At 45.8% G+C, this 24395-nt stretch overlaps 1 protein-coding gene across 11 annotated transcripts in view; it reads right to left on the reverse strand.

Annotated features, from left to right (window-relative positions):
- The window catches only part of RALGPS1 (Ral GEF with PH domain and SH3 binding motif 1), a 241292-nt gene that overhangs the window by 120436 nt on the left and 96461 nt on the right, over positions 1-24395 (reverse strand). For all 11 annotated transcript variants that reach the window (XM_084898361.1, XM_084898365.1, XM_084898360.1 and 8 more), the window contains exons 5-7: positions 15574-15657; positions 5681-5770; positions 2368-2460 (exon numbers count right to left, since the gene is read on the reverse strand). In XM_084898361.1, the coding sequence (XP_084754487.1) occupies positions 2368-2460; positions 5681-5770; positions 15574-15657 (267 nt within the window). The remainder of the gene's footprint in view (positions 1-2367; positions 2461-5680; positions 5771-15573; positions 15658-24395) is intronic.

Consider the following 24395-nt stretch of genomic DNA (forward strand, 5'->3'; position numbering starts at 1 on the left):
CAGATCATTCAGCTGTTGGCACTCAGGGGCCAGCCAAAAGGTTACCCTGACCTATAGCTAATGACCAACTGGTCCTCACTGGTGGTCACCCCTGGTGCAACCAGGTGACAGGTCTCCTCCCACACCCGTAGCTCACTTCTGCCCATTTCCCAGATACCCAGGGTTTCAGAGCAACGCCAGGGAGCCAGGCTGCCCTGTCCCCAGGGCAGGGAACCAGCCTCCCTTCTCCAGACCCATTTCCAACAGCAAGAGTGCCTGCACTCACCCTGGTTCCAACACCAAGCTCCGTCACTGCCAACCCATCTGGCACACTGGCCAAAAACATGGGCTCAGAGGCCCAGCAAGGCCAGGCTCTGCACCACGGACTCTGTGATCTTGGACAGGTCACTGTGCCTCTTGGGCCTCAGTTTCCTTTTCTGATAAATGAAGTCTATAAAGACTGCAGCAGTGCCGTGGTGCCCCTGCTTCTCCCTGCTCTTGGGCCAGGGGTCTCACCAGGACCAGATCAAGGGGCATGTGGGGGAGGGCTATATTTCTATGGCTAATCTTATTATCAGAAATCAGGAGCAAGAGAAGAATTCAATTCAGCACAATAAACATAAAATTCAAACAATAAGTGCATACTCAGCCAGGCACCTGGGATACAGGTGAAAATCAGGTCTCATCGTGAAGGCAGGCAGGCAGAGAAGAGGCGGACCTGTGAACAAAACTTCAGAGCAGATGTGCCACATGCTGAGTAAGGACAGGTATGGAGAGTGTCAGGGATACAGTACAGTCTCGGTTCCTCTGGACTGGGTGATCAGGATGAAGGGAAAAGATAATGGGTTTGGCCTTCTCCGTTTCCCAAATGATCTGTGCACACCATTGTCCACACTAGCAGGACAGGTGCGTCAGTGGTGGCTTGTGAGACTCCCGACAGCCCTCACAACCATAACCAAGAGCCACAATACCGCTGACAGTAAGGTCTATGCACTGTGAGACTCATCGTTCACTCCTCTGGGTCCACACATAGCTCCCAGCAGTCCAAGAAACAATAACAGCATCTACATGATGGAAAATTCATTTCAACAAGACTCTCCAAGCAACTTTTTAAAAAAGCTTCCAGCTCAGATGGAGTTAGGGAATCACAGGGCTGGCAGCTACTGCATAAACCAGCGGCTTCCAAACTTGCTTTCCATCTCCAAAGCCATTGCTCTACTGAATTCACCCAGAAGCCGGTACACAAAACTGATACAAACAGAGCTGCTCTGCAAGAAATAGTGCCCCTCTGTCTGCTTGGCACCCTCCCTCTTCTCCCCCAGGCCCTGGCACCCTCACCCCGGCAGCTCCAGGGAACCCCTGGGGCTCCAAGAGCAGCGATGGAAAACCGCTACCCTGGGCCAACCTCGCTGAGGAGATATGGGAAACGAGTCCCACAGGAGTCACGCTCTGCACTGCACCTGAACACAAACCCAGGTTTCTGAGTCTAAGCTAACACTCCTCGCCGACTTTGCTAGAGCTAGATCTATGGAAAATTGCACTTTAAAGCAGCAAGGCTCAAATCTGATCACCTACACATAATCCCTAAAAACCCTGGAACTGGCCAAGTGTGAAACAGAACCCAGCCCCACAGGCTGGCAGGGAGAAGGTCGGAAATGAGTTGCAGAAGCACAGCTGACAATTCCATAGCGTTTCCTGCAGTTCCGTGGGACATAAACAGGTCTTGAAAGGCTTGGGCTGCGTAGCTGTGAGACCCTGGCCCAGGCAGCCAGGAGGCGAATGCTAACGAGCTATGGAAATAGCTGTTACTTTCCCCGTGTCAGGCACCGTGCCAAGCTAAGGAGGATAAAGAGGTCTGAGATATTTTTATAGCAGAAAAACTTTCCTACAGACTCAATTATATAACTATCAGACTCCACCTCTGGGCTGAAATTATCCATGGCCTTCAGGAAAAAAAGCAGTTTTCCCTACAGGAGGGTCACAGGTTTCTCCAGAGAAACTCCAAGCTATATGGCCAGCAACCCACAGCAGCTGCAAACCATCAGCCCAGAGACGCAGCCAAGCGCCATTTGGCGCCCGCCAGAGACGAATACCAGCCAAGCGGAGGGCAGGAGTCGTGCCGCTGACCCGGCCGTCACACTGGACATGGTAGGGTAGAGGCAGGTCCCCTCTGTGGGGCCTCCAAACTCATCCACGTCGGTGTCCTCCCAACTTCCTGAGGCCACCGAAGGAGAGAAGGTGCCAGGGGCAGTGCCTGAGCCCAGGCGTCCCCTGCTGTTGGCACAGGGCGGACAGGCAGGGAAAGCCTCTGGGGCTGAAGGAATGAAGAGCTTCAGCGCTGAAGTGACAGCCAAAATCAAAGGAACAGACTCAGGAGGATTCACTTACAGCCCAGGTCTTTGTCAGCCTGAAGATGGGCGCGCTTTGTAATGCCGACACCACAGACATGAGAGAGTGAAGGTTGTTGAGTTCTAGGAGTTTCTGGGGGGAGGAAAGATATGGAACAGATTATTTTGCTGCTATAAACAACAGAACGAAAACATGCTCAAGTGTTACCAAATGTTGTCATATTTATGAAATTCAATTGCACTTAAAAATATCTCGTGTAGAAAATGTAGTTCTAGGAAGTTCATAGAAACCATATGCTCTTTTCCTTTCAAATTGCCACAAGGTGAGTTTGCAGCTACAACATTTGCAAAATTTCATAAGCTGACTAGTCTGACTGCTGGACAGAAACATGGCTCAGGAGAAGGTTTGATAATGCCCTTTATGTTCTTTTTTCTCTTTCTTTTCTTTTCTTTCTTTCTTTCTTTTTTTTTTAAAACAAATCTGAACAGTCCCAGCAGGCTTTTGGCTTTTGTGCACTGAAACCTCAGCTGGCCGCCAACATCAGCGTGGGTCTTTGGTGATCACCTGGCTAAGGAAAGGCGCTATTAGTGTGCATAACCCGCCTCGGTCAGCAGGGCAGAGCTCCGGCTTTCCAGCCACTTGACCATGCTCCTCTGAACCAGACTCCAAATTAGTGAGAACATTTGGATTCAATTCAGACTCAGACAAGTTCTTTGCCATGGAGGGCAGCAGAAGGAGACACAGTCAAGAGTAAGTGAGGAAAAATGTAATGGCTCTGGGCCTGGTTTTAAGTGAGGGAAGCCTGCTAACAGGACTGGGGTTCCAGTCTCATTCTCGGAGTCCATGAAACCTGGGTTAGCAGCAGGATCTCCGGGGCGACCCCACCCCCACTCCAGGTACCCACTCCTTGTATGTCCTTGGCACAGGTCACCGCTTCGAGCACTATTCCTGAGCCTTAGCATCCTCTTAGTTAAAATAGGAAGTCATGGCCCATCTGCTACCTGGGACGGCGCATGGAAACTGACTAGACCTGTGGTCGGCAAACCGCAGCTCATGAGCCACATGCGGCTCTTTGGCTCCTGGAGTGTGGCTCTTCCACAAAATACCACAGCCTGGGTGTCTATTTTGAAGAAGTGGCATTAGAAAAAGTTTAAGTTTAAAAAATTTGGCTCTCAAAAGAAATTACAATCGTTGTACTGTTGATACTTGGCTCTGTTGACTAATGAGTTTGCCGACCACTGGCCTAGACCAGGGCCCAACGCCAGGGTCAGCACTCACAGTGATGTGGGCTGCTCATTCTTTGTCAGGAAGACTTGTCCTCCCATATCCCGTCACTCGTCTTCGGTACTTCTAAGCTCAGGTGCTACTGCCTCTACTATGTCTTTCCTGATCATGTTCCCAAGTCTAGGGACCCCACCGTCTGACCCTCAACAGTCTGTGCCTCTCCTCAGCACACTGGACTGTGCTCCCTGGGGGCCGGGGCAAAATCATGCCTGTCATCACATCCCCAGTATCTAGTTCAGCACCCAGAAGGCCTAGTGAAATGGACAAATAAATGGAAAGCCCTCATACTAGTCTTCATGGCTTTGATCCTACTTGGAGATTTCTCTCTTACCACACTGCTCATACTTCGCTTCACACATCTTGTAACATTCTCTAACTGTTTCCTGCTGTGGGATAACAGATTCTCTGTGTGAACAGAATTCCGTAGTATGAATTGAATTACTATGCATGTCACACAGTTTCTTTAGAGCTGAAGGTGCTCTGGGACAACAGTCGCCAATATTTTGGACTTCACAGACCACCAGTGGTCTGCAGACCAGCAGTGGGTGACCACTGCACTGGGAGATGATCCAGTCCACCCCTTTCCTTGTATGGATGGGAAACCGAGGCCCAGAGGAGGAGGGGCCTGCACAAGCACATTCCCAAGGCACCGTACAGCATGGCGGTCCACCATCAGAAGATGGTAGAGGTTAAAAGGGATCTCTTTAGGCCCCTTGGGTGGGGACCATAAACTCATTTCTAAATGGAAAGCACCAGGTGGGCTGGGACGTAATCGCACTTTCTCACGAGGCCCAGCACAAACTCGCTAACAGCAAGTATCACGAAGCCCAGCTGGTCCAAGTACTTCAGACACACAGGACATAACAGTGCCCCTAACACACATACTTCACAGATGGATGCCCTTAACCTTCCTTGAGAGGGGGCAGGAGAGCAGCTCCCCAGAAGGCATGCTCCACGGATTCTGTGGGCCTTGGGCATGGACACTCCCCTCGCTAGCCTCCCCTCAGTCCTCTGGGAATGGGATTGTAATCATGTGACATCGACTATGAGCATTTCCCTAAAGCTCCTGTTGCGGTGCCTGGCTGCTGAGGAGCCTCGGTAAAGGTTAGCTGGCCTGAGATGGGGTGGGGAGATGAAGCAAGGAGTGGACCAGGCAGAACAGTGTTCCGCCGGTCAGGTAAGCTGGAGGCTGGGAGAAGTGTGTGGGGAGGAGGAGGCAGGGCTGTGTAAGTGATGAGAGTGGTTCAGAAAGGCCCCTAGGACCACAGCAGGGCTGAAAGAGATGAGGCAAGAGGAGGGGAAAGGTGGGAGGCAGACATGAGCCGGTACCCAACTACTGACAAGGACAGAACCCGTGAGGCAGGAGTTGGGAGTGGGAGCAACAGGGTCGTCCGGCCCAGGTCTTAGCTCAGGATGGGTGGGTGAGCTTTGCTGACTGGGGACAAATCTACAGGATGTGATGGCATCACAAAAATCAGTGCTGAGTAAATTCACCAACCCAGTCCTGGCTAAATCTGAAGGAGGAGGAGGATGGATCCCAGGGGTAGTGTGAAAGGCCAATGAGAATAGCTGGCTGCCAAAATCACAGGGAGGAGGAGCATGCTGACAACGTGGGGGGTGGGGGGGGTGAAGTGAGAGGTGGCTGGGAGCCGAGTGGGCATCCAGGTCGGTCTCCCAGCTGCCTCTGTCTGGGGATGTCAGGTCACAGCCCCCTATCTGAACCCTGCCTGGGCGGACCCAGAGCACAGCTGCTCCCAGATTATTGAAGAAACATTTTTTTGAAATTTTTTTTATGGATTTCAGAGGGGAAGGGAGAGGAAGAGACAGATAGAAACATTAATAATGAGAGAGAATCATTGATCAGCTGCCTCCTGCACATCCCACACTAGGGATCGAGCCTGAAACCCAGGCATGTATCCTGACTGGAAATTGAACCCTAACCTTCTGGTTCATAGGTCGTTGCTCAACCACTGAGCCACGCAATCTGGGCAGGGATCCACATTTTTGAGACAAAGAAAGAAAGGAAAGGGGATTAAAAAAATAAAAAATAAATAGAAAAACAGCTTACCTTGGCTATTTTCACAAAATGGCTCAGGATTTCTGCCCTTATTTTTAAAGTCTGTGCTGTTAGAATTTCTCGTACAACCCAAAAGCTGACCTGTAGAGTCAAATACAAAGACACACATACACACCAGAAAAGTTGTTAAATGCTGGGCCACCCATGTCACCCCTGCCCATCACTTTTAATGGGATTTCCAAGAGGTTGGGAAACTGGGAAAGCATCGCCCACGGTTGTGTCAGGTCTCAGGTTCCTTAATGACACCCAACCTGGCAAATGGGTCCCCTGCTCTCAGCACCACCTCTCCGACACACAGTGGTGCTGAGAGGTCAGTACTTCTGTCATCCTCCAGGGAGTTACTTATTGCACCTCCAAGAAAGGAGTCTTGGCAAGCACTGCAGGGAATTCTGAGATGGGTCAGACAGGATTCCTACTCAGACGGATCCCAGATGTGGGGAGGCCATGGATAGATGGATGGACGGATGGACGGACAAGTGGCCAAAGGGATATGCATACTGCCAGTACCACCCATAAGAGCCATATCTTCAGCCAGACCTAAGACAAGAAGAATTTAGCAATATTCACACAATTGTAACAAGTTTAATTTTCTAGGTTAGGGTTACACAAATACTAACAAAAATCACACAGAAACATCTTTCAAAGCTCCATAAAGCAATGCACATCAAGGACATGTTTTTGTGGAGACAGCAGATGCCAAAGAGCATCCTGGTACTTCTGGTTCAGAACATCACTCATGCTTGACCTCTCACATAAACCAACATCCCCAAACCCCGGAGTCATCTCCCATGTGTAGATGACCCGCATGACACCTCTGAGGACACAGAGGGGCTTCATGCCGAGAGCTCTGGGGAGTGGCCAGCTTTCTGGCTGAGGCTTCACTGCTGCCACGGCTCTTTGCAGAGCACAGAGGCCAAGAGGGCAAGGAAGCTCTCCAGAGAAAGGTGGGGAGCCGGGACAGTGTATGGGGTTCAAAGGAAGGTGGAGCATTGAAAACCACTAAATTCTACTAAGCAAAAATTAGTTAAGAATATTCTAGAGTTAACAAAGCATGTTTACTGCTGCAACCAAATGTATCCTCTTTCCTGAAGTACTGGCCCTTTCCAAGGAAAGAATAACCAAGAATCAAAACTCTGCTTTTCACATTAAGCAGGAATATTATAGAAAAGTTTTCTCTGCATAATTATCTGTGGTTGGTTCCAGGACATGCCCTGGTTTCCATAGAATCATTTTTTCCCAAGGAATTGTCTAAAATTAAGTTCAGACTCAAATGTTTACTAGCCAGTTATGGAAGGAATATATTCTGGATACCAAGTGATATACCCATAAACCTTATATTTCAATACATGCACATTTTTATGCCACATAATCTCGTGTGACCATTTATGTGTCCTGTATAATTTAATAGATTCCTGCATGCCAAAAAATCACACATATTTATAGAGCATGAGAGGGGGCTCTGATCTGTAGCATATGGCATGTGGAAGCAACTCTAGGTCAATTCAACCCAATAGATTTCCATGAGGCCCTTACTGTGCACAGGCTCCAGGCACTGCAAGTCCAGACCCTATCAGTGCTTTCCTGGTATGGGGGTGACCAGAGGAGGAGGCAACTGATGAAGGTGGCCTGACCTAGAATATGGGGGTGGTGATGATGAAAGAAGGCTTCTTGGAGGAGGCAGGTGTTGAAAGGTGGGTAGACTTTCAGCAGGTAAAGGTAGGACTGAGTATGGTGTATACACCAGGACCAGGGAGAGCTGAGTAGACCAACACGATGGCTGTGGAGTGGAGATAATGAGGGAGATTGATGCTAACAAGGGAAGTGAAAGCCAGATTGTAGGGGTCTAGAGAAACAAAGCGATAAGAAGGACCTAAGACAATTAATTACACACAGGAGAGTCCCAGAGGCTTCTGAGCAGAAGCCTAGATGCCTTTATAGGAACACCCAACAGGAAGTCGGTGCAATGGTCTAAGTGAGAGGTGAGAGGCCTGAGCTAGGGCCTGAGCTAGATGAAGAGAAGGGGCAGGTAAGGGAGATATTTACAAAGGTAGGATCAGAAGTTCTAAATATTTTTTAAAATATATTTTTATTTATTTCAGAGAGGGAGAGGAAGAGAGATAGAAACATCAATGATGAGACAATCATTGATTGGCTGCCTCCTACCCTCCCCCTACTAGGGATTGAGCCCACAACCCAGGCAAGTGCCCTTGACTGGAATCAAACCTGGGACCCTTCAGTCTGCAGGCAGACACTATCCACTGAGCCAAACCTACTAGGGACTAAACATTTTTAATTTTCTTTACTAACTACAAAATTTAAGACAAGCTTAATGTAGAAAACAAGGGAAACAGAGATAAGCAGAAAAGATGAATCACTTGCAACATACAGACCACCAAGATAACCACTGTGGTGTGTGTCTGTTGATTATTTCTTTCCATACAAAAGCGTATACGTTGTATGTTAACCATATCACAAGAATTTCTATTTAAGTGAATAAATATTCTTTTACAACTTGCTTTTTAGCGGCTGCTAAATATTTCATCTTAGGGATGTAGCATCATTAGGTGATCCCCTATTGTTGGGTAGGTTGTTTCTAATTCTTTTGTTGTAAAAAAGAATGTTGTGGTGCCCTGGCCAGTGCTGCTAAATGGTTAGAGTGCCGGCCCGCACACAGAAGGGTCTTGGGTTTGATTCCCTGTGTTGCTCTGGTCAAGGGCACATACCTGTGTTGTATGTTTGATTCCCAATCCCACTCGGGACTCATTCAGGAGGCAACTGAGCAATGAATCTCTCTCACATAAATGTTTCTCTTTCTTTTCCTCCCACCTTCTCTCCCTCCCTTCCCACTTTCTCTAAAAAAAAAAAAAAAAAAAAAAAAAAAAAAATCAATGGAAAAAATATCCTCCTGTGAGGATGAACACATAAAAAATGTTTGCAGTGATGAGCATATATAGATATATATCTTTACATATTTTTAGTTAAGGTCTTAGGATAAACTTCCTGTAAGGTGGAATGAATAAAAGTATGTGTGCCTTTTTTCCAAAAGCAGATATAAAAAACTTGGCCTCTAAAAGGTCTATTTGTTTATCTATCAACAAGTTTGAGCAGATTCGTGTTCCCACACACAGGCACATGTACCAGTTATTACAACTCTTTTTTCGTTACTAAATTAATGGACAAAATAATATCTCGTTGTTTCTATTTTTCATTTCTTTTGTGACTGCTCAGTAAACATTTTTTTGCCTTCTTTTCAGATTTTTGTTACAAATATTTATAGGTCACTTGTACTATTTGCCTTCTGAGTTACCTGCTCAGGTCCTTCAGCCATCTTTCTATTGGGACATCTGTCCTCTTACTATTGGTTAGTAAATGGTCTTTGTATTAAAGAAAACACACTAACCCTTTGTGAGTCATACATTGTACCAAAAGTGTGGAGAAACTGGTACTTTTTGACACTTTTGAGGAATATAAATTTATTGGACCATTTTGAAGAACACTTGAATGTGTTTTTCAAGATGTTAAAGTTATATTATCCCTAGGATATTTACCTTATGAATATAAAATTTAGAGGGACATATGTACAAAGGTTCACTGCTGCACTGTTTATAAAGCAAAAAGAATAGAAAATGCCCATCAATAGCGAATTGGTTACATAAATATACTTTCACCTCAAACTCATCCAGGAAGATGCTATGGAGCTGTGCTTGCTCCAGCTTCTTGAGGGCAAATGATCTATATTATTTGGAATTCTTCTGCTTAGTAGGTTTGTATTGTCTGCTCCCTTTATTTATCCAATCACTTGTTTATATCAGAATGGACTCACCTATATTTATTTTATACTTTGGCTTATGATCCAATGCTGTGTTATTTATTTTATTGCTCAGATCATTCCAGCTTCGGCCACTGAGGCCTCTTTTAGTTGGTTCCTGCATCCCTTCCCTTTGACCCCCCAGCACTGCTTTGGTTTGTGGGCTTGCTTAAGCATTTGCTTATTTTTCCAGCACTATAAGGAGCTACAGGCTCATCTTGGACATTTCTTGCCCCAGTCCTAAACCAGCCATTTTTTTTCTCCAAAAAGCCTGGGTTCCTTTTAGTAGAAATGAGATTAGAAACCAAATACATAGCAGTACATAGCTGGATTGTGTCTGTACTATTTTGAATTCCCACCAGCAATGAACGAGAGTTTATGTTGTTCTGGGTATCTGCTAGCAATTGGTATTTGTCAGGTTGTGTTGTTGTTGTTGGTTTTTTTTTAGCTATTTTAATTGGTATGTAGTATTTTGCATTTTCCCAATGACAAATGATGTTGAGCATCTTTTCATGTTTATTTTCCGTCTGCACATCTTCTTGGGTGAGGTGTCTGCTCAGATCTTTTGCCCATTTTTTAATTGGGTTGTTTTCTTCTTGTTGAATTTTCAGAGTATATTTTGGATACAAGTCTTTTATCAGATATGTGTTTTGTAAATATTTTTTTCCTTTCTGTGCTTTTTTTTTTTTTTTTTAAATTCTCTTAACAATGTCTTCTGCAGAGTAGAAAATTTTAATTTTAATAAAGTCCCAACTTTTCAAGTTTTTCTTTCATGGATTGTACTTTTGGTGTCATATCTAATAAATAATCACCAAAAGTCATGTAGGTTTTCTTCTATGTTTTTTCCTAAAAGTTTTATAGTTTTGACTTTTAGCTTCCATTTAAACTGCTGCTACTTTGGATAGTCCTGTGGTTGGCAAACTGTGGCTCGCAAGACACATGCAGCTCTTTGGTCCCTTGAGTGTGGCTCTTCCTCAAAATACCATGGCGTGGGCGAGTCTATTTTGAAGAAATGGCATTAGAGAAGTGTAAGTTTAAAAAATTTGGCTCTCAAAAGAAATTTCAATCATTGTACTGTTGATATTTGGCTCTGTTGACTCATGAGTTTGCCTACCAGTGGGATAGTCTATCAAGTCTGATCTATAGTTTTGACTTTTACATTTAGGTCTCTGGTCCATTTTGAGTTAATTTTTATGAAAGATCTAAACTGTAGATTCATTTTTTTTTAATATATGCTGAAAAAATTCCAATTATTCCAGCACCATTTGTTGATGAAATTACCCTTTCTCCATTGAATGTCCCTATGCATTTGTCAAAGACCAGTTGCCTATGTTTGTATAGGTCTACTTCTAGGCTCTTTATTCCAGCCGTCACCAACCTTTCGGACCTCACGGACCACAGGTTGGCAACTGCTGCTCTATTCTGTTCCACTGTCTTAGATGTCTATCCTTTAGTCAAGACCATGCTGTCTTTATTACTGTAGCTTTTCTGTCAGTCTTGAAATCAGGTAGAGTGAGTCCGCCAACTTTGTTCTTTTTCAGTATTATGTCTTTAGTCTTTCCATATAAGCGTTACAGTTTACTGATATTTATAAAATAGCTGAGATTTTGACTGGGCTTGAACTGAATCTATAGATCAACTGGGAAGGTCTTAATAATGAATTTTCTAATCCATGAAAATAGAATATTTCTCTATTTCTATCTGCTTTGCTGTTTTGCATCAGTGTTTTATATTTTCTACAAATAGAACTTGTACATAGTTGTTCGTTTTATGCTTAAGCATATTTCTTCATGTGTTTGTGTACTATTGTATTTTTTTTAAATTTCAAATTCCAATTCTTCGTTGCTGGTACAGAAGATCTTTTGTATGTTGACCTTACAAACTGCAACCTTGCTATACTCATTTATTAGTTCCAGGAAGTATTTTTTTTAAAAAATAGATTTCTTTGAGATTTTCTAAATAGACAATCATGTCATCTGTGAATAAAGACAGTTTTACATCTTCTTTTCAATCTGTATATCTCTTCTTTTCTTGTTTTATTGCACTAGTCAGAACTTCCAGTATGAATGGAAGTGGTACGAGAGTTCATCCTTGCCTTGTTCCCGAGCTTGTGGGGAGAACTTCAAGTGTCTCACCATTCAGTGCGATGTTGGTGGCAAGACTATTGTAGATATTCTTTAGCAAATTGAAAAAGCTTCCTAATTTGCTGAGATTTCCTAAAACATCATGAATGGATGTTAAATTTTGTGAAATGCTTTTTTGAATCAATTAGTATGATAATATGATTTTTCTTCTATAGCCTATGAATACACTGGATTACATTAGTTGGTTTTCAACTGTTAAACCAGTCATGTATACCAGTCATGGAAAAATTGCCACTTAGTCATGGTGCTAATAAGCTTTTAAATACAGACACTATTGTTATCACCTTTATTGTTCCAGTGGTATAATTAGCACTAGAGTTTAGCCACTGAAGACTAATATATCCCCTGGGAAATATCTCAACAGTATTATAGATGAATAAAGCAAAATAGTTACTGAACACAAAGAAGTTTATTTCATCAACCACAAATAAAACAGTCAAAGCATAAAGTAAAGAAAAATTCAGGTTTAAAAATACTGTCTTTTCTTCTGAGAAATCTACTTTGCCATAAATTTCTCATAAGCCCATTCACAGTTTTCTTACAAACCTGGAGGTAGAAGGGACTTCAAGGCCCCCTCTTTCCCTCAACCTCCGCCCCCTCCACTCCCAACCCCACGATGTTCTACAGTCACTGTGATAAAGCCCTGCCTGGTCTCTGCCTGGGCTTTCATAGCTAAGGAACTAACTACCTTGTATTTGGGCAAAGCACTGCCTCCCCACTCCCATCCCCTGGTTCCTGTACTTACTGATTGGGCCCCACAGGTTATACCTAATCAGCTTCCCCATAGGAGCCCCTCATGAAAAAACCTTGATGATTCCTCCCTGAGTCTTCTCAATCCCAGATCCTTCAGCTGGTCCTTATGTAACATGCTTTCTTTCCCTCACCCTCTGGCCACTCTCATGTTGGCAGGCCACTCCTGTGTGACAGTCTCCCTGCTCTTCGTGCGAGGCACCCAGGAGTGGCTGGATAAAGCAAAGGAAGTGAGATCACCACACACCATTAGAATGGCTAAAATAAATAAATAAAAATTTAAAACCCTGACAATTCTAATTGCTGGCAAGGATTGGAAGCAACACAAACTTACATTCATTGCTGGTGGGAATGAAAAACAGTACAGACACAATCCAGTGATTGTACTCCTAGGTATTTACCAAGTGTGTTTGAAATTTTGTGACCACACATACACGCATTTGTTTACAGCAGTTTTGCTCATAATTATAGAAAACTGGAAGTAAATAAGATATCATTCAATAGGTAAATGGGTAGACAATGTTCATACTATGGAATTGTATTCATAAAAAAAAAAATTAAGACATCAAGCCAAATAAAGACATGGATGAATCTTAAATACATATTGCTCAATGAAAGAGCCAGCCTGAAAGGGCTCTTTATATATGATCCCACCCACTTTGACATCTGAAAAGGGTAAAGCTATAGAAATGGTAAACAGATCAGGTTCTTGATCATTGTCTCCCTCTCCATACCAAACTGCCTTCTTCCTTGAGCAACTTCAATATCACTGTGCATGACCGTGGCCTCAAGGTCACTTGGCCACTTCAGCAACTCTTTCCCACCTACCACTTCAGTCACCTCTTCCTCATAATCATCCAGAACTTTAAATTCCAGTCTTGGGCCACAACCTTTCAACCTTCCCTTATCCTGGAGCCCCCACTGTGCCTGTCCTTCCTTTTCACCACATCTGCAGGCCCGGTAGCCCTTGCCCCTGAGCAGACTGCTCCCCTATCATTTGTCACTTCAGCCTCTAGTCAGCACTTTAAGTTACCTTCCCCTTGCTCCTTCAAAACTCTACTTTGCTAACCCCGACCTGTGGATGGATCCAAGCATTTGCCCTCCTACATCCCTACTCCCAGGCTGCAAAGTGCAACTTCAGAAAACCATCTACCCTTGTGCACTGGGACCACTTTAAAAGTCACAATCTCCGTTTCATCTGGGCCATCGTCTCTGCCCAAGAGTCTTTCTATATTTCCACAGTCAGCTCTCTCCTTTCCCCCGAAGTGGCTTTTCCATTTCACTTTCATAACAGCTGTGCAAGGTGAGTACTGTTACTGTTCTCACTTACAGATAAGGAAACGGGCTCAGAAAGGTAAGTGACTGCTTTCCTTTGTCTGGACTCCGATGGGGAAGCTTGTTCTCACTTATGGAAGTCTGCTAGGAAGGAATGCCAATCAGTTTATCTCAGGAAAAGCAGCCCAGTGGCTGACCAGACCTGGCCGCCGGCCAGTTTTCAAACCGGAGCTACCAGAGTGCGTCCAGGCGCTGCTGCTCTGAGGAGCTGACAGGCCGCAGGCAGACCCTCTCTCAGGGCACCGTTTGGGAAAGTGTGGCTTTGCTCTGGTTCGCTGTATTGGTCTGATCTGGACACGATGCAATTATTCGCAGAACGAGCCACGTTGCCCTTGGCCAAGCTGACCTGGCCTCCTGTGCAAAGCAGATTACATCAGAGCCCTCCGGGAGCTCGGCGGCTGGTCAGAGGTGGGACGGAGCTGGCTCCGAGTCAGATAGTTTTGCTAGGAAACTATGAATCCCCTGATAGTGTGTGCACATCTGGTTTTTGGTGTGTTTTCTTAAAAGACTAAGCTCAGTTGAAAAGGAAAAGATTTTTGAAAACAAAGAGAAAAGAAACAAAAGACTTTAGAACTTCCTTTTCAAAATAAACGGTGTGCACTCCCTACCGCAGCCATTGTCTCATAAAACAGGTCATGCTAACGCAGCCTTGCTCTGAGCACTCAAGCTGGTGCCTCACTGAGGCTCCCGCTGTACTCGGGGTGGCAGCCCAGAGTGGGGAGGTCTGGAGGGGGCTGGGTAATGTGATGCACAGGACCCGGCATTTCCCAGGGAACGCCCAGCTGGGGAAGGCACCAATGGGAACCCAGGCCCATCACCCAGAGATCCAGTCATGCTCACCATGCAACCTCTAGGCCACTGTCCTCATGTGAAACCAGAAAAACAAGCAGAAAGTAAGAACTGTCAACAGCACCATTGGGGGCTTGATCTATCCAAAGGGGGTCTTGCAGGGCGCTTCCTACCAATGCCATGTCCTGGGAGATCTGACTGAGCAATCAGAAGCCCACCCCGTCAGCAGGCCCAAGGCCCCGCTATCATTTAGTAAGTAGGGACGCAGGTCTTCATACACGGAACAAAGGTTCTGGCTGGACCCAGAGAGTTTGTAATAAGATGCATGAGGCCAGTGAGCAGGCTGTCAGGAATTCACAGAAATTCACTTCAAGGAATGCTTCCTGAGCACCGCATTCACTCATCCCACATGTATTTACTGGGGGTCTATTCTATGCTGACCTTGGGCAAAAGGTGGGGGACGCAGTGATGAACAAGGCAGACACAATTCCTGCCCTCATGGAGCCCACAGACGGGGAAGGAAGCTGGAGACGGAGTCACACAAAATGAGGACAGGTGAGTGGGGGGGCCAGCGGAGAAGCACAGGTGCAGTGAGGGAATGCATGACGGGAAGACTTCCCAGGAAGTGCTGTTCAGGCTGAGGAAGAATTCTGAGCTGAGAAGGCAGCATGCGTGGAAGTCTGATGGGACAGAGGTATGACGCACCAGGAAAAGGAAGAAGGCCAGAGTGGCTGAAGCCCGCAGAGTAGGGGGAGGGGCTGGTGGGTGGACATAGCCAGACCCACCATGCAGGACCTTGCAGGGCAATTAAGGTGCTTGAACCTTAGCTTGTGTGGAATTGGAAGCCACTGAAGTGATTTAAACACAGGAAAGACGTGCTCAGTTCCACCTGCTGTGAGAAAAGAGGACTGTGATGGCCCAAGAATGAATGAAAGTGGGGGTTCAGGAAGAGGGGTCTGGTCCTGGGGCCAAGTGTTTGGAATTGAACCCCAGCAGGGATCCCAGGCTACAAGTGGCAGCACTGCCATCTGGACAGGCACATGCAAGGGGTTGCTTACCTGGTTAAACCTCCGGGTAAAGGCCACAACGTTCGGGGCGAGACTGTGTTTCTCCTTCTTACTCCAGCCACAGCTGGCCAGTTCCTAGGAGCAAAGAGTCCATTTCAATGGTGGTTCTAATCGGGATGCAAACAGCAGGGGCACCTGATTGGAACATGGGTGTGGAGGTGGGGAGGAGCTGTCCTCACCAGAGTGGGAAGATCCTCTGCCTCTGGAGAGGAGAGCTGGGAGGAGGCACTCCTGGGACCCTAGAGAGGAGAAGGAGATGCTTTCTCTACAGCCCCAGCCCCATTTCCCAGGACTTCTGTGCCAAAATACTCAACCTCACCACTGCCACTCTGCCAGCTTCTCCAGGAACAGAAATCCCTTCTTGACTCAAACTGTCTGAGACAGGACGTAACGTTTTAACTAGTGGGACTCATCCCCCCGAAAGGCAAAGTCGAAATTTAAATCTGGCTGGAGAATCTCAAATTTCATCAGCTACATGACATCCTCTATTCCTAGGGTCAAGGAAAGCCTGATCCAAGCCCCCTGCAACCAGGGAAGCTTCTGGGATTACCTCGATTCCTACCCGAAGCTGGACCCTCCCATCCATCATATCACCAAAAGGGGACAGAGGAGAGGTTCCCTTTAAGATCGCTTTCAGGGGCCTTGTCTCCTCTTTCTCAGCATTATAGTTTGATCAAATGACCTAAAATTTACCTTCAGTGAGGCTGGTTCTGATCCAGGGGAGATAACAGGAGCAATCTAAGGTGATTAGTTGGGGGCTGTATAAAGGACCAAGGAAAGGCCCCTATTCAAATGGCTAGCATTCTCAGCCGGTGCCTGTGGAGCCCGGCAGAGAAGGGAGAAAGGGGTAGATTCTAAAGTTCTCCACCCCTAAGTGATAAGACCTCCTTTTAATTCCCATCAGGCCTCAGTATTGTTAATAACATTATTTTACCACACACCTGGAACTTTTATAAGATCTTTAGTGAGAGCCAGCTGTCCACCAACTGGAATAGAACAGATCAGAGTCTGCTAGAAAGCCAGAGAGAGCAGCAGGAATGGACAAGACAAAACTTGCTGGCTGTGCAGTTATGCCTCAAGTGCCGCGCCCTTCCAATGCATCTGAGGACCCAGCTCTAAACCACAGCCTCGCTGAAGGCAATGGACAGCTCTGGACACCAGATGAATGACCTGGCCTTGAGAACAACTGAGAACCAGCCAGAAGCTAACATCAGCTCCTCTTCCTGGCCATCCCATTTGTGAGAATGGCATCGTCGCCCTCCCAGGCACCCACAGGAGGAAATTCAACCATCCCTGACCCTGCCAAGTCCTTCACACCCTAAATAACAGTAATGACAATGATATTAACCCAGAACCATTTATCAAGAACAACCCCCCACACACGCCCGCACTGGAGAGGTACTTCCCATGTTACCTCATTCTCAGCACAACCATTTTAACGAAAAGGAAAGGGCCTCACTATCATTTGTTCTCTTGAAAAGGTAATTTGACTCTACTGTTTTTCAAAAGTACACATGAATGACTCTGAGATGGAAAATTTCCTGTGTAGCCTGGCTGGATGGCTATTAGTTGGAGCGTTATCTCTTACACCAAAAAGGTTGTGGGTTCAATCCCTGGCTGGGGCACCTATGGTAACCAACCAATTGATGTTCTAGTCACATCAATGTCTGTCTGTCTGTCTGTCTCTCTCTCTAAATAAACATATACCTTGGATGAGGATTAAAAATAACAATAAATTACCTGTGTACCATGATTCTCCTTGTTCTGAAATGTATAATTGGCCTTCCTGAGTTATATTTACTTCTTCCCCTGATGCACCTTTTCACCTATTTTAATCATTCTGCAAATGTATATTATTGTCCTTTCAGTGTTTAATTGTGAGGACACGAGCTTTTCTCCCCTGTGAATCCCAAAGCCAGTCCCAGAAAGGTATGGGTTATAATCAGATAGAGAAATGGATTCATAAAACTGATGTTCAAAGACTGAGGCATGGTTATTGCCTAATTTCTGGCCAATAGTTGCTCCTTATATATATTTTTTATTTTTTTTTTACTTCTTTGATAAATAGCCAAAATTATATACATTTGTGTGTGCATGTGTGTACATTTAATTGAGTACTCAATCTTATAAGTAACTTAGGAATGCATCCTGAAAGAAAGCAGTGTGGATCTTCCCCTTGGAAAGACCAGGCTCAGCCCTAGCTAGTTTGGCTCAGCAGATAGAGCATCAGCCTGTGGAATGGGGTCACAGGTTTGATTCCAGTCAAAGGCACATACCTTGGTTGCAGGCTCAACCCCTGGCCTTGGTCGTGACATGTGCGGGAGGCCACCAATCGATGTATCTCTCTCACATTGATGTTTCTCTCTCTATGCCTCTCCGCCTGTCTTCAACTGTCTCTAAAATTCAATGGGGTGAGAGGGTCAGGAAAATAAATAAAAATAAAATTATTAAAAAAGAAAGACCCGGATCAGATCCTACATGTTGCTTATCTTCTCAGAACCTCAATTTTCTCATCTTAAAATGGGTACAGTCCTCCATTTATCTGTGAAGTTCATCATGACAATTAATGAGATTAACTCACCCGAGCACGCAGCACGGATGTGTGGTAAAGGTTATCTCCCACCTCTTCCCGTCATGCGCCACCAGAATCAGCTCCAGCTCCAAACACCCTCTGCTTCTCCCACACCACACTCTCGTTGCTGTCTTGAACTATTTAAAAATCTATTATTTCCCTTTCATTTTGCTGATGTCATGCAGGCAGGAACCAAAGCACGCAGTTAATACATCTGTCCTGAATTTATCTGATTTGAACATTTCTAAGACCGTGACTCAAAAACCGTGTGTGTAGTTCTTGGGTTTTGACAATTCCCTAAGCAATCTTTTGCACTGGAAGGCCTGTAACATTTAGAACTAAAACCCCAACAGACTGAAGCATTGTTGAAGAGCTTCCTTGATAAAATAGAAGAATCAAAGGACTTAGAGCCGGGCCTCACCCCAATCCCAGCCCTGACACATCTTTCCTGGGCGACCGCAGGTAAGCTCACGTCTCTCGCATCAGTCTCCTGGCTGATGATACAGGGATGGTGACACCACCTCCACAGACCAAGAGAGAGGCTGACAGAGAGGCGACCCGCAGGGCAGGCCTGGCTCGCAGCAGATGCCGAGCTGCATTTGTTGAATGAACGCGTTCCTCAGTGCTGAAATCTCCCAAACGCAGCGCAGAAAGATTTATCGAGATGTCAAAAGAAATAAGGCCATTCTATCTACTCAAACAGGCCCTGAGCCCCACCTCCTTGGCCTGCTCCTCTTCTGTGTTTGGCCTTATAGGATTACAAGAGATTCCATCTGTGTGAAGTGGGTCTGGAAAATGTGAGGTAATAGAACAATGCTCTTCCAGTCACTGATGCCTAAAAAAGGTCCATGCTATGGAACGGATTTGAGTGTAATTAAGTTCGAGTTGACCAGAAGAGACAGGGCTGCTTCTAGAAGAGAGGCAGGGTGGGGGCTGATGCTGGTAGGGTCCTGGTAGCCCCCTCCCTCCCTGAGGAGCCACTTAGCTGCCCTGGGCTACGGGGGAAAGGAGTCTCACAAGGCTATCCTGACTGACTCTGTGTCCCCTGCTGAGGTCCGCTGGCTGTGGAAGGAGAGAAGGAGCCTGCACAATCCATCGCCAGCTTCTCTGGGGCTTCTGTGAGGTGGATGTTCCCCGGGAGGGAAAAGATGGTAGGAAAAAACTTTCGACCACTAAACGTAGAAATGTACCCTCCTCAGGCTTCTGGGGAAGGGAGGCCCTTTGCCCACAGGATCCACTCTCCTCCTGGGCTCTAGGTCCCGTCCCTGTCCCTCGCTCAGAGGACCTGATACCCTCTTTTGTTCCAGTATCTCCACCCTTTCTCCCCAATTTCCTCTTCCAACTAGCCCTTTAATGTGCATAAGCCTTTCCCATTAATAATAATAATGGTGATGATCATTATCACAATGACATCTTTTCTAGACCGCCAGTCTCCTTCTGCTCCTGCTCACTCTTTCTTCTCTTTGCAGAGAATGTCTTGAAAGGGCCATTGGGTCTCACTGTTTCAACTGGCTTCCCTCTCCACCTTTCTCCACTTGAATGGCCCTTTTGTTTTCTTTAATAAAAAATTTAAAAAAGTATATATATATTTTAATTTCAGAGAGGAAGAGAGAGATAGAAACATCAATCACAAGAGAAAATCATTGATCAACTGCCTCCTGTACACCCCACACTGGAGATCGAGCTCACAACCCAGGCATGTGCCTTGACCTGGAATAAAACTGTGACCTGTTTCATAGGTCAATGCTCAACCACTGAGCCACACTGGCTGAGCTAAAACTGCCCTTTTCTCTCCCAGAGACAACGTCCTGGCTAGGCAGCCCCTCTGCCTTATTTATCACTCTGTCCCTGCCCGTCAGCCCTGCGTTCTTCTGCTTGCCTTCTTGCCACTCAGGCCCCCCACTCCCGGGCTTCTTTTCTAGTTACTCTTTTCTTTTCTGACACATGTGCCCCACCCCCAATGACTCTGTCCAGGCTCCTGGTCTACATTCTCCCATGTCTGGTTCCCTCCGGAAGATCTCATTTACCGCCATGGCCTCAACTGCACGTCCTGAGCTCCAGCCCATGATGTTCAGCAACCTGCTGGCCACACCTTCCGTGGCATCGCACACCACCTCAAATCAGCAGGCCCAGACCAAAAGGGTGTCTGACCAGCTGCCCTCCATAAAAGCACACAACAACGTGAGACTCATTTAGACATCCATTCTGACATCAAAGGAGAATGTTTAGTACAAGGAAACTATGGAAAAACCCCTAGCTGATGTAAAAACAACTTTGTCTCAGCGCCTTCATCGGCAAGCATTCCTTGGTGACAGCAAGAGTCAACGCCGCTTTCGGCTCACCCCGCAAAACTTCCCTGGCCACACTGCCAGGAGGCCCTCCGGGCTGCCAGCTTTGTTCTGAGGTGTCTGGGAGTCAGATGCCCCGAGGTGGCCTGAGGAAGGCCTGACCCTGACCATGTCTGGGGTCATGAGGAACGGCCCTGGAAGAAGAGACCTGGGGAGTGGGTAGGCCCTCCTGGAAGACCCCCCAAAGGATCTAGGCTGCCAGGCTATAGGAAGCTGGTGCCTACACCCGGTGCTTCCATGTATGCGCTTACTTCTGACTGCGGTCTTCTCCAAATCACGTCCCTACAGCATGCCCACACAAAATAGCACACCTCGAGGAAAGGGACCACCGCCAGGCTAGCAGCCAGCACCACATACCATTTTGCTCAGTGACCACCTTTCTCTTCCTCCCCCCTCTGTGCTCCTCCCCATTCCTCCCATCTATCCTCTGGGACAATCTTCAGAATTGGTGAAATAATCCCACACTTAGCCAAAGGAGTTCTAAAAACACCCCAGGGAAGGGTGGCCCACTGAGACAGAGGGAAGACCGTGCCAGTTTGGGGGTTGGTGTGAGGACTGACTAAGGAGTAAGGCGCTTCAGGACTCTCAGATGTCACCGGTGGGTATGCAAAATGGCACAGCAATATGGGAAAGCAGTTTGGCAGTTTCTCATAACATTAAATATACACATACCCAATGGCCAGCAATCGCGCTAATGCAAATATTTGTCCACACACAAAAACATATATGCATGTTTATGGCAGCTTCACTCTCAATTTCCCCATACTAAAAGCAACCCAGATTTCCATCAGTTGGTGAAGGAATAAACAAACTGTGAGACAGCCATATAATCAAATTAGAGGCCTGGTGCACAAAACTCCTGCACGGTAGGGTCCCTAGACCTGGCTGGAGATCAGGGCTGATTGGGGCTTCCAGCTGCCGGTAAGGGCCTTCCTTCCCCAGCTGCTAGCTGCTGGCCGGGACCTTCCTTCATTCCGCACTGCTCCCTGGTGGTCAGCAAATGTCAGAGTGAGTAATCGAACTCCCAGTCTCCTGGTTGAACTCCCGAGGGGATAATTTGCATATTAGCCTTTTATATAGAGATACTGCTCAGCAGTAAAGAAGGGACTAAGTGCATCAGCACAGATGAGTGTCAAGCTTTATGCTAAGTGAAAGAAACCAGACACAAAAACATATGATTCCACTGATATGACATTCTGAGAAAAGTAAAAACTACAGGGGCAAAAAATGGGGTCCCTGGTTGCCAGGGACTTGGGACAGGAGGCAAACTGACTACAGAGGGGCACAGGGTCATTTTAAAGCAGTAGATGTTCTCTTTATGGATTGTGATGGTTTATGTGAAAGTATACATCTATCGAGATACAGAGACAGTAAAGCAACAAGCAGATTGTCAAATTTCAGCGGGGAGGGGAGGAGGATCTGGGGGAGATAATAGATCAACTGAAGGACTTGTATACATGCATATAAGTACAACCAATGGACATGGAACTCTGGGGAGGGAGGGGATGTGTGGGAGGGAGGGAGGGGGGAAAAATCAATAAAATATGTTAAATAAATAAATAAATAAATAAATAAATAAATACAAAAAAAGAAAAAGAAAGAAAGTATACATCTATCGAAACTCAACAAACTGTTCACTAAAAAGGGTGAATTATACTGGATGAAAGCAAACCTCCATAAATATGACTTTAAAAGGAAAAGGAAAGAAAATAGTCCAAGCATATAGGACTGTGAAGGGAAATCCCATAATAACAGCTGAGCAAAAAGACTAAGGAACAAAGGGCCCTGAAGGGGGAAAATTAATGAGATTAAAAAATTGATAGAAATAAAAATAGAAAATTTGAAAAGATTTGAGGATATGACAAAGGCAAATGAAAATAGAAAGAAAGCAATTATAATCTCTAAGAATAACAAAAACCAAGAATTCCTATTTATATAAATTTAAATGTGATATGTTTTTAAATTTATTTGCATTTAAATAGTACATATTTAATACATTTAAGAATGTTTTAATAGTGTATCTATTTAAATATTATATGTCTATATACATTCTAATATCAGGCAGTTGGATTGAAAAGAAAGAGAATCTGTAGGTCCCTGATGAGAGGCACATTTTTCTTTGAACGACGAGGGTCATCAGAGAATGAAATGCAACCTTGGCACACCCCAGAGTGGCACCGAGCAGCATGTGCACAGCCGTGCCCTGGGTAATATTTACATAGCCGTAACAATAATAAATGCTGCTTGTTGGTTTTCAACTTTTAGGGTCAACCTGAGGGAAAGTGTGATGGACTTGGTTGTAGCTGCAGAATGTCCAAATGTTAAGTTAACTAATCTGACAATGAGAAGGTACAGCTGACGGAGGTGGCAGGTGGGGGTAAGGAAGGCGTAGGAAGTGAGCAGTCGGGAAACACTGTTTAGAGCTGTTGAAACTAGAAATTAAGGTTTTTATGCACCAAATAAAGTTCCAAAAGTCACCAGTAGAAGAAAAAACGGTTTTAAGAGTTCACCTCAGGAAAAGGGTGGGAATAAAGGATCGACCCTTTTTTCACAAGATCTTCTGTGCAATCTGGTTTTATCATGTACAGGATAACTTCAAACAAATGTTAATAGATGACATAATTCAATGCCACACACTGTAACCCTTCTAAAATTAAATCTTCGTACTCAGAAATAAACAATTTTTTTTATAAAGTCATTACCAGCTTATAACCTGCCAGTGCCAGCATTTATAAATAACAGTTTTCACGTGCCCACTAGAAGCTTCTGTACCTTTTGATGGAGTACTCCTGCGAAATCACGACCAGCTGGACCTTCAGGAAACAGGCCTGTCCTACAGAGAGATGTTTAGGGCTTTAAGCAAGGGAAGCCCAAGGAGGCAGCAGCTCACTGGGGAGCCGGACAGCATCCTGGAGGGCTGCTGGCAGGAGCTCATAAACCCTCCCTGGAACCAACCAGCTGTAAGGAAAAATGGAAGGAGAAGAAACTGGAAGGATAAAGGCAAAGGAGGCAAGGGGAGCGAGTAAGGATGGAGAAGAGAAGGAAAGAATGAAGGGAGAAGGAGATTGAGGAAGAGAAGGAGGAAGGAATGAGGGAAGGCAGGGCTAAGTGACAGCAATGTGCCAGGGCTCAAGGGCCTTAGTGTCCGTCTTATGGGGTGGACAGGCATAACTCCAGGCAGCAAAGACACCTTCTCTGCCCTGCTTTGTTCCCTGAGGCTGAGGTGCTAAAAGACACTTCTAGGTGCAAGCCTTCTGAGTAGCTGTCTGTGGGCAGTGGTGTCCTTACCTCTTTCTTAGATGATGATGAGGAGGAAGAGGAGGAGGAGGAGAAGAGAAAAGGTGAGAAGAAAGGATAAAGAAGGATGAGAAAGAGAAAAGGAAGGGACAACAGTAAGCACGTCTGCATTCATTTCTTTATCAGAGTTAACATATGTTTTAAGACAGTGGTCATCAACCTTTTGGACCTAACAGGCCACCAGTGGTCCACAGACCACCAGTTGGCGACCGCTGTCTTAGTAAACATAGCCAGGAACAACACAAACATGCTGTTGCTTTCATGGAGTCTGTGTCCTACAGGAAGGGGGAGAGATGAGAAACTTGTAATAAGTCAGATGACAAATCCTAATAAAATATTGACGGATGAAGGAATGGGATGTTTGGAGGGGATGCCAGGTGGCTGGCAGATGGGCACTGGCGTGGAGACAAGGAGGTGAGGCAGCTCTGCAAGTAAGTGCAGGGACAGGCTTCTAGGCAGAAGGAAGGACAGGTGCACAGAGCCTGGGTGGCAACCAGGGATCCCTAAGAACAACGAGGTGGCTGGTGTGGTTACAGCAGAATGAGCCTGAGGGACAGTGGGGGGAGGTGGTGGGAAAGGAAGGTGGTGGGGAGGCC

Source organism: Pipistrellus hanaki (assembly GCF_964339955.1).
Source record: "Pipistrellus hanaki genome assembly, chromosome: 11".
Lineage (NCBI taxonomy): Eukaryota > Metazoa > Chordata > Mammalia > Chiroptera > Vespertilionidae > Pipistrellus > Pipistrellus hanaki.